This window comes from Chelonus insularis, unplaced genomic scaffold, assembly GCF_013357705.1.
Source record: "Chelonus insularis isolate UGA/USDA-ARS -01 unplaced genomic scaffold, ASM1335770v1 contig_57_pilon, whole genome shotgun sequence".
Taxonomy (NCBI): Eukaryota; Metazoa; Arthropoda; class Insecta; order Hymenoptera; family Braconidae; genus Chelonus; species Chelonus insularis.
In genome coordinates this window covers 393,544-404,402 of record NW_023276654.1, presented here as the reverse complement: position 1 = coordinate 404,402, position 10,859 = coordinate 393,544, and the positions used below count along the sequence as shown (strand labels likewise).

The 10,859-nt window shown below is 33.3% G+C and overlaps 1 protein-coding gene across 1 annotated transcript; it reads right to left on the bottom strand.

Annotated features, from left to right (window-relative positions):
* Positions 1–903: 903 nt before the first annotated feature.
* LOC118070394 (uncharacterized) lies at positions 904–2,063 on the bottom strand. The gene has a single exon (NM_001414536.1). It carries the CDS (start codon positions 2,019–2,021, stop codon positions 1,167–1,169), a length of 855 nt encoding a protein of 284 aa, NP_001401465.1. The 5' UTR covers positions 2,022–2,063; the 3' UTR covers positions 904–1,166.
* Positions 2,064–10,859: the final 8,796 nt, after the last annotated feature.

The window sequence follows — 10,859 nt, the reverse complement described above, 5'->3', positions numbered from 1 at the left end:
TGCTTATTGTTACCGCAGTCCGCTACAAAATAATTCATCAATGTACATCAAATTTATGCTTGGCTAGCAGCCAAGCAAAATTTGAATTGCGACGATAATAACTGCAAAGTATGTAATGAATACGTTGCAAATTGTAAACGCTCTTCAATACATCTCGGCTCATACAATATATGAGCGCGATTTTATAATGAAGCGCGAGGTTAAGAAGAGTAAAATAGCCAGCGGGCCAATCTTGGAGCACAAAAATATTGTTATTAAAAATGTAACTTATTTGTAACTCCTCTAATAATTGACCAAAAATTATTCTTCTATACTTTAATACAAGATTATAATCTTGAATGACAACCTGTCAAATATAAAAGCATAATATGTAGTCATTACAGAGATATTTGCATGTGGAGATTCGTTGATGACATAACGAAATATTTTTCGTGTGTAGAGTCGTTGATAGCATTGGCGCACATAGGAAAAAGAGTGCACTAGTATAAACGGTAGAGACAATGAATATGCGCTAGATGCCAAATATCTACCAATACTCTCGATAAATAGTCTAGCTTAATAGTTGTGGTAAACCGGGATATGAATTTTCAGATTGGTATTCTTTTACAATGCAGTTTATGCAGGTTTGTCGAAGTCATTCTTCATGACTTTTTTTTATAGTACATGAAGTTCAGAGCATACATCTGACAACAGATACGGTTAAATCGACAATCTCTAGAGAAGTATTTCGATTGGGATGATTCGTTGACACTAATGATTTTCTTCAACAATATTATAATTTTCAAGTAATAAATTTTACGCAGAGAATAATTTTTCGTATGTACTCAATAAAAACCATGAGATCCACGTAAAAACAAACTAGAGATCAATATTTAGTAATAATTTCTTATGTATTTCTGTAAAAAAAATTATATTTCTTTCCGGAGTTTAATTTCTCTTCATTTTAGTAGATTGTATGAATATTTGAATCTATGTTCTTGGGTGCGAAAATTAGAATAAATTGATTAGTTCTCCAACTGATTTGTAATGAATTTAAAGTTTTTTTAATCTAGTTCGACTAGGGATCAAGTGTTACAGAATGTTGTGATTATAGAAACATTTATCGATAGTGTTGATACATTTGAAAATCTATGAATTTCGCCATTGGCTTTATATATTTTCTATTGCTATTCAATAAAGAATTCATCCGTTGTTTTTATTATTTCGTTCTTTATTTTATACATGAATGTAAGACCTAAATCAACAAATGGCACTCGTTTGTTGTAACGTACATACATTTCGTAAATTGTTTTGTTTATAGAATCTCTTGTACACGATATAACATGGATTTTATTCACTTTTTCGTTTTTTTTATTGATGTATTGTTTGTCATTTACTGATAGATCACAAATTTTTTCTCGATTCAATATCATTTTCTCAATATTTGTGTATAATGTATTATATAATGATGTTGAAACTGAAATGGTTCGTAAGACTTTCCGTTTTTTAACAGTTGTCGTAAAAGAAACTCCATCTGCCATCATTTGCAAGTTTTCAAACTTCAATTCAAATATTTCATTTGGCTGTAAATTTGTGATGACTAGTAGAACAACTGCTATCGACGTGTCGATAATGCTACGAGCGTCAAATTTATGTGAATGTGTAGATGTGAAGTTTTTGATATATCGTAACATCATTTTGAACAATTGTTTCATGTCGTTTATACTTTCCTCACAAATATTGTTTGAACGATCGGCTGTTCGATGTTTACGAGGAAAACCCATTTTACTCGCAGACCGATCGAGTGAAGAATTCAATAATCGCAATGTAGAGTATATCACGTTGACGTAACTATTGGATAATTTTTTTCGTCTACATCCTGTGTTTTTTATGTAGTTTAAAATGGAAACGACATTATTGTTGTTTATATTCGCTACATTTATCTTAAGCTTTTGTAACTTCTTTACATGAGATAAATGCATAGACACAGTTGATTCTTTAAATGAAGCAACCTTAGTGTAAAAAGCCTCACTCAAATTCATACGGTGTTTTTATAAGATCACACCTATTCTCAATTTATTTGGTCAAGACCGCTCTAAATAAACTGATGAATTTGATAATATTATAAAATAAATATATGCCCTCATCCATGTATAAATTAAGAAACGACTGAATTCATTATTAACAACGTTTAACCGGTTTGTTTACATTTAGTTTCTGACTGAGACTTGAGCTGAACAGGAAAATTTTCCCTGTCATAAAGATCTTACCATTGATTTAATAAATAATTGAATTGTCTCGTAATATTTATTAAAATTATTATTTTATCGTAGTATACATTGAGCATTAAAAGTGAGGCGCTCTGGCATCAGTTCAATGATTTCTTCTCGTGAAGTAGGATGTCGAGAGATTCTGGAGTTTCTGGCAACCCGAAAAGAATCAAGATGATTCAGTCAATATTGGTGGACTATTAGCTATGCAGGTGCATCAATTGAAAGAATAGATAAGAAAAAATAAATGGAAATGTTGACGGATATGATAGAACAGCTAAGCCAATTATTTAATAATAATAACAAAAATTTTCTATTTTCTGTTCACTCTCCGTCCTCCCTCCCCTGCACTGAGCCTTGGCGCCATTGAGCTGGATCAATGTATACAGTAAAAGCAGTCGTCAAGTAGTCATAGGTCGGCTTTACTTTAGCCCGTCTTCATAGCAAAACTGCAGAAGTCCAGCTGCCTCGACACCTGCCCTCTCTTATCATGTGAAGAGAACTCTTTTCTTCCTGTTCACAGCACCGACAGGTGGATTTCTCCACGCGTTCCAGCATCTCTATGTGGCGTCGAGTTTAGGGCGGTAGTAGACCCTTTTGCCATTGACTTCCGAATAGTCCAGTAACGGTGCAATTAAAAATAGGGGTATTAACGAATTTAAGCTTCCATTTCGAACCGAGGTAATTTTTATGTAAAATTGCAAGAGGATTCTAAAAAACTATTCGCAGGCAAAAAAAAGTACGCGTCATTGAGTTTTTTTTTTATAAGTCCCCAGAGTCGAATACGATCGTTTCCCAGTGGACGTCTGTGTGTGTGTATATACGTATGAACGTATCTGCGTATGTACGTATGTACGTATGTGTGTTCGGAATTATTTTTCGCCTCGATTATCTCGAGAACAAAAAATCATATCGATGTGAGACCAATTGCATTCGACGCGTAATTATGTAACTTAGAACTAATTAGATTTTCAGCAAAATCGGTCTAGCTATTTTTTTTTGCCTTTTGCCTGAATTTTGCAATTTATAAATTATACCATGTTTAGACAAAATTTCGAAATCTTAAAAAAATGAATATTAAATAATTAAAATATTTGTATGAAAATATGGTAACAATATTTCATCAAAAAAAAAATTTAAAAATACAAAATCAGCAATGAAAAAATTTTAAACTCGTGTCAGGATTGAGAAAACAGCATTAAAGACGCTATAACAGTCAATAATAGTTGTTAATAATATGGAATTGTGTCCATAACAATTGAACATTGTTACTAACAAATGATTATTGATCATGGTAATATTTAAATAAAAAGTTTTAAATTGTTATAAACAATAAAAATAGGGATCCATGCTATATATATGAGTACTTTTAACGCATAATTTTTCTTTTACTAAAAAAAAGCTACCAACCGTATAACATAAATGAAAACATACTTTTTTCGTGTATAACAATGAAATTCGTTATAAATAATTGAAAAAAGGATCTATGAGGTATATTTGAATTCTTCTAACGCACAATTTTTCCTTTTAGAGAAATGAAGTAACTAACCATATCAAATGAATAAAAATACACTTATTTCGTTTATAACAATTCCATTTGTTATAAAGAATGGAAACGGGTTCTACTCGGGGTGTTTTTTCATTTTTTCCATTGGGAAGTTGGTCGTGTGGTCGTATGCAGAGCACTGATATTTTAATTAATATGTTTTTTGGATTCTTCAACCCCCACCTAAGATCTTGCCACCCCATGCAATACTACGCAGCTACCTTAACTTCCCTCAGAACCACTCCGTTCGACATAAATCCATCCCCACTGCGTGGTGTGCATGAGAGTGTCGTCCGCCAAAGGGGCAGCATTCTACTCAGGCATTAGTGAAGAGGACGGCCATCCGCGTGAGAAGTAATAGACAATAAAGAAGCGTTGAGCAGGAGATGCAGCGCTACTGGTTTCCGAAGACCGTACTAGTCCAGTAACGGTGCAATTTTATCAGCATATTCAAGCTTCCATTTTGAACCGAGGTTATTTTTATGTAAAATTGCACGAGGATTCTAAAAAACTATTCGCAGGCAGAAAAAAATGTACGCGTCATTGAGTTTTTTTTATTATAAACAATTTTTGCCTGCTCGAATTTCCAATCGATCTCAAAACGATTTCTTAGCATAATATCGAAAAATTCAATCGTTTTTCTTTTTCATATGTCTAAAATTATTCATTGTCAATTAAAGACTTTCATTCAAAATTTTATCAGATTTCGTTAATCTTATACTAAAAAATCGTTTTGAAATCGATTGGAAAGAATTTTGTAATACCGACTGGGAAGTTAATAATTGAATTATTACTTGATAATTTTTATTTTATGATGTGATTCACAGTGAATTACCAAATTTTTCAAAGTTTATTTATTATCCGCGCATGCGTGCGGCGTCGCAATTGGCATGGTTTGGCTAAAGGGCTTTGACGAGCCACCTAGTAGTTTCAGCGCAGTGATATAGTTCTCGGCTGATATACAGTGAGCAGATTCAGTGTTATTACGCTCCAGAGTAAAAGTGGAGGGGCTGTTGCGTGGTGGGACCGAGTCCGATTCACACTGGCTGAACGTCGTTTCGAGCAATTAGTCTTGCCCAGCCAGGACCAATGCACGTACGCATTTCTATATTTAGGGTCGCTATGTGCAGATATGTATGTTCCAACTTCTTTTCAGCTACAGGCGTGGCGCTTGAGCAGTAATTGTGCAAGCAAAAGCACGGCAAGTAATGAATGTACAAAAAAAAAATAGATATGTTTGGGGCATGATGGCCGCTGCATACACACGTACTCACAACATATGATTTTCTCAGGCATACGTAATTAAATATAATTGTTGATAAAGGCATATTTTATTTTTTATATGATTGATATGTTTTAATATACATTTACGTCAACCTTACATAGTCATGAGTTAAATATATAGTGAAAATTATAAAAATACAGCGTTATAGTATTAAAAAATGTTTCCATTCAATTTCTTCTTTGATATCCAAAAAGTAGTATCAGAAACTCATCTTTAATGCGCCGCTTTGTATTCTGTATGTGGGTTGTTTTTGTTACACGACGAACCCTTCAATCAGGTTGTTGCACGTCTTATCAATTAAATCATCCGGGTAGTTGCCCGTTTCATGATCTGTACTATTTTTATTAGAAATATAAATAACTGAATCAGTATCACCATATAAAGCGCGAGAGCCTAATTTTTCTAGGTAAGAATATAACTTTAAACAGGCGTGAGCTGTTATGTACGCGGCTTTGACGACATTTGTAGTCAGGTGTGTCTCGAGAGCTTCTTCTTTCTGTACGTATGACTCTTACAAAATTTCATTATTAACGCAGTGTAAACCTGTGATGTCGATTTCAGGATTTGTCAGTAATTTCATAAGCTCAACACGATTATTCACTGTTTCAGTTTGGGTTAGATTTTCACGCTGACCAAATTTATACCATAACGAATTTACAAATAATTTTGCAACAGATCGCAAACCGGAATTATATATTATTTTTCCCCTTTCTAAATTTATGCCTTCAGCTTTTTTATCATTTTCTCTATGTAATTTTGGTTGAATAGGATTATTTTAACATTGTTCCGGCGAGACAAAACAAATACAGCTCGTGTTGTTGTATATTTTGTCATAAAAGATGCGAATTAGTTGATATTTTCAAACTAGAACCATTTTTTTTTAAAACTGTTGAAAGTTACATTCCCACTCCTCAATAAGAGTATACCTTGTTGAACGTATTTTATTTGAAGTAGCCCGTGTTGATTTCATCTGTTGATCACTTGTACGAAATTGTTGATTTCTGTTTACGCGATAACACATTGTACTTCTATGCCAATCACACCTATGAAATTGGAAGACAATTTTTTCCGGAGTTTTTGAATTATGATAATAACCGTCGACTAAAGTACCACAAGGTAACCAAATCTTTGTACGCTGAGCCGCATGATGTGACCGCGCTTTTTCTCCCGGATTGTTAACCATGAAATCGCTACTGATAATTGATTGAATGACCATCGACATACACTGTGTGGCGGTAGAATGCCAATTGTATTAGATTCTAAAAATTTCTTTCCAACAAATTACCGATCGGGTTGTAATAAAATAAATAATCACGTTTACCACAAAAAACACAGTTTTGTGATAAATTATTATTACCAGCACAATACACGCATACTTTCTGAACAACACGAAGATTACGGACATGTAGTTTTGTCATTCTATCACCTTCGACATGCTCGTGCTGTTGTGTTTCAAAATCGTAGAAGAAAAAAAAAACTACTGTTTGAAGCTGCGTTGTGTTGCACATGCTGTTTTGTTTCAGATATACCGCATATTTTTAGATAAAAACATTTTTCGCTAATTTCGTATTAGATGACAAATAGTTAAATCTTTACCTTTGCCATTAAGTAAAACAGACCTCTTTAATATATGTTTATTACAGCAACTATCACTTAAAAAATATCTATTACATTCATTACATATTCGCTGTCTTACAGGTTTACAAACAGGTGCAAAAATAATACAAACGAGCAAAAATAATAACAAAAATTCTCGAACAACTGAAGCCTATCTACATAACATTACCGTTTGTATCAGTTATGGACGTCAAGATGATCGTTCAAGAATTGTGCCAGCTTTTCAATGAGCACGTTGTAAATGAAGCGATGCTTTAAAACTTTTATCATACCACGGGTAAAATTGTTGTAGTTAATTTTTGTGCAATCATTCATATATCAGACTGTACTATGATAATAAAATATCAATAAAAATATTTTCACCTCAGTTCTACCTCTTTTGAGATTTTAGTTTTTCATTAATTTCAGGTTGTTTTTTTGAGCATATTATCTGAAAGTATATTTTAACAATTTCCTTTTTAATTTCCGTCAAATAACCTCTTGATAATTATTTCCTTTTCGAGCTCCCGACATTGTTACTTATCCCAAAAATATACCCCGCTGTAGATGGTGCTAGGCATCACATATCGTAAGTAGGGCTTATTCATATGATACGACTGTGACACATCATATATAAAACATTTCATAACAATATAAAATATTTTGGTGAACCATCGTTGAGTCATATGCGGCGCTATTACTGAAAAAAAAAAATTTTCTTTGTCATTACTATACATGCATAAGTGATAGTCAATTCAGCGCTAGGAAAGACAATTCAACTAGCTTAAACCACGTGTTTACTATCCTCGCCTTTGGCTCGGGTTGTAATTCTACACGTGGTTTAAGCTTGTCTACTTTTCCTTTCTAGGTGTGAAATGTACTATTTGTTGATTGTCTGCCTGTCTCGGCCAATCTTCGACTCTTTATCAGATGGTCCCCAGATAGAAACATCATCAGAATCTGCGGGTATCTTTACAGGATTCAAATGAAGCTGCTGCATGGATGGTTTACGTCCATCTCGACAGTAATATACACGCCCCCAGCAAAATTCACGCTCACAACGCACTACGTTTCATTTATAGAGTTCGTGTTTAAGCATCGCCTTTCACTGCACACGGTCTCAATCTGGTTCGAATCTACACTTGTGTTCATGAACCTTTTCCATCACCAACTCGCATTCAATTGTTGTAATGATAACGCTAGTTAAGTCTTCACCACCCCGAATATCCCAAATAAAAAATCGAAAATTCAGAAGGAAATGACAGTAGTCATGTGTTAATTTCCGTATTTTTCATGATCTTTACAAAAGCAATTTTCCTTGTTGATCTATTGTACTCTAGATCACAATAGATAAATGCTTTACACTTACGTGAATTTGTTATGGCTAAGACCACCAAGTGATGATAGCTATGATAGCTAAAGGCTCTTTTTAAATGAAATCATAAAGTGAGTCAGAGCCCCCTGATGCTGTTGATTTTTTGTGAGAGTGAACCTCAAATAAGTTCAGGAGTTTCAAAGCGAAAGTGTAACAATAAATTGAAGTACTCCAGCAAAATAGTGGTTGTGCGATCGTGCCGGAGTAAGAAAAAATGAAGAATTTGGTCTAGGGGACGAATAAAAAAGAAAGAAAGAGCGAAGATAGGGATATGTGTCTGAGAGAGATCGATGCAAGAGGTCAAAGGTGAACTATTGTGTGTATGGTATATTATCTTTTTCCTTGCTATTTTAGGGGTAAGGGAATGTTACAGGATTGATGGATGAATTTTCAGTGTCAATAATACCGCTTAACACTTAATTCTTCACTTTATTAATCAATAGATTTGACAATACTTCGAACTCAAAGTGACGCGATAAAGACAGTTTTCTCTAGCCGTTACAGCTATTCTTTCAGATAATATAAGTTTGATACTGCAAGTTACATGTGCAGGAATATACTAGGTTTAGAGGAATTCAATATCTGTTTTTTCCGATGGAGAGTCGCCGTACAATTATAGATATTGTGTTTACAATTATGAAGTGACGCGCATCACCTACGCCTTGTTAACAATGAAAACGTACAATACTGATCACCTATATGATGATCTCGAAGACGACATACTATACTATGGTAATGGCATCGGCAGTTTTTTAGGGAGTTTATGTAGGTCTGTGCTGCCTTTTCTGAAAAGTGGTGCAAAATTTATAGGTAAAGAAGCTTTAAAATCAGGTTTGAATACTGCCGATGATGTCCTTGAGAATAACGTATCATTCAAAGAATTTGCTCGAACTCATTTACGAGAATCTGGATGAAATTTAAAAGAAAAAGCCACCGAAAAAATTGATCGCTTGATGAGCGGCTTGGGCTATATATCGCTAGGTTCAACCCTAAATCAACAGTTGCTCCATGACAACCGCTTAGAAAACATCTATTCTCAAAAGATAAGAAAACGCACTGTTAAAAAGTCAAAATAACAGATCTGTAAAGGAAATAAAAGAGTAAAACCCCTAAGATTGAAAGAAAGAAGGCAAAGAAGAGAAAAAAAATTGAGGAACGAGTTCGTAAGAAAGTACGATCTAAAACGGATATATTTGAATAATAATAATGGCTTTTTTTGATGTTCATTCTAGTAAGTGTGCAAAAACAGAGCTAGAACTATTTACAAGGTCCAGGAGATGAATACATTGATCTTGCGCATACTATGTTGAACTCAAAAGTCAACATTGTATCTCGTAAATCATTACAACCTAATAGTGATACAAAAACAACCTCAGATATTAATGTTGGCCCTAAAACAATGTGAATCACTGCCTAATAATTTATATGCTTATAGAGCATGCATCAAAACACTTCTAAATTATGGTCGCGAAGCTCAAAATTCTCATTTCAGTACTATTGGATGGTCTTAATACACACCTGGTAGAATGGATAGTCTTACAGATGAAAATGATGGCTTAAAAGAACGGCATTGATTTTTATTATATGGAAGAACCTTTGATTTACTTGCCTATCTACATTGAGATAATAACTTTTTATATTTATATATTCTAGAATAAACATATATTCAATCAAGAGCATTTTTTAATAACTGTGTTTAAACACGGCTGCGTTTAACGAAATCTCGAGATTGATTCTGTTTAATGAAAGCTGCAGCTGTTGCATGCAAAGTTAAAATAATTGAAGCCTCTTTGATAATGAAACGTGTAAAAATATCCCCGAGTTCTTTGCTTTTACACGTTCGAGTTCTTACAAAAACCACCGGTAAATATCCTTTAACACGTGTGGAAGTTAAGGCTGTTTCTGTACATCGACGTGTTCATGGTGAAATTATTGACAATGTTTTTCTGAGGCAATTACTACGCCGATTAATCATAACTTTTGTTGGTAACAAACCTTTTAACGTCGATTCAAAATTAAATCGTTTTAATTTTTATTATTATAAAATTAATCATCTGTCCTTATGTGTCGATAACACCAAGTTCCTTTGAAACCTCTTCAACCAGATTTTACTAAGAATTCTCTGTATGTTAATTGTTATCACAAGTTATTCTCAGCAACAGGCATACATTTTCTTGATGAAGGAAACGGTATGAATCGTTTATCCCAATAGCGATTGCTTATTTGCTTTTAATTTCACACCTGATCTTTCTGCAAATAGTAATACACACTGAAATTTTATCAGACACGGCAGTGTACGTCTGAAATTACGCATTGATGACGCCTTAGCTTCAACTACAAATTGTATTATTTATGCTGACTATGAACATATACTTGAAATTGATTTACATCAGCAAATTGTTGTGGATTTTGATGGCTTAATATATTTTTATTAATATATGTATCTACTCTTTTATAGATTAGTGATTTTTTTAATAATTTATGTTTAAGTCTTTTTTCCGTTCCAATTGTCTTTAACTCCATTTTTTATTAAAGCACATAAGTATCACATATATCACAACGTTTAAGTAGCAGTAACTGACATATTCAGGTGAACTAAAAATAATAACGGAATTTTTCATCTACATGGCGTTACAGTTACAAATTAATTTAAGATTCTAAAACTATCCTGAATCTTACTAATGTGAAAGAAATGTAAATCAAAAAAAATTGTCATTAATAATTATATTAAAACTGACGCAATTGTGAGTGAAAAACACTTTTTAATTTTTATTCTGAATTGTAGTAAAAAGAATTTCATTTAAATAA

What these genes read in the sequence shown, in the direction of transcription:
- LOC118070394 (NM_001414536.1), bottom strand. Translation starts at nt 2,021, where the DNA reads ATGAATTTGAGTGAGGCTTTTTACACTAAGGTTGCTTCATTTAAAGAA.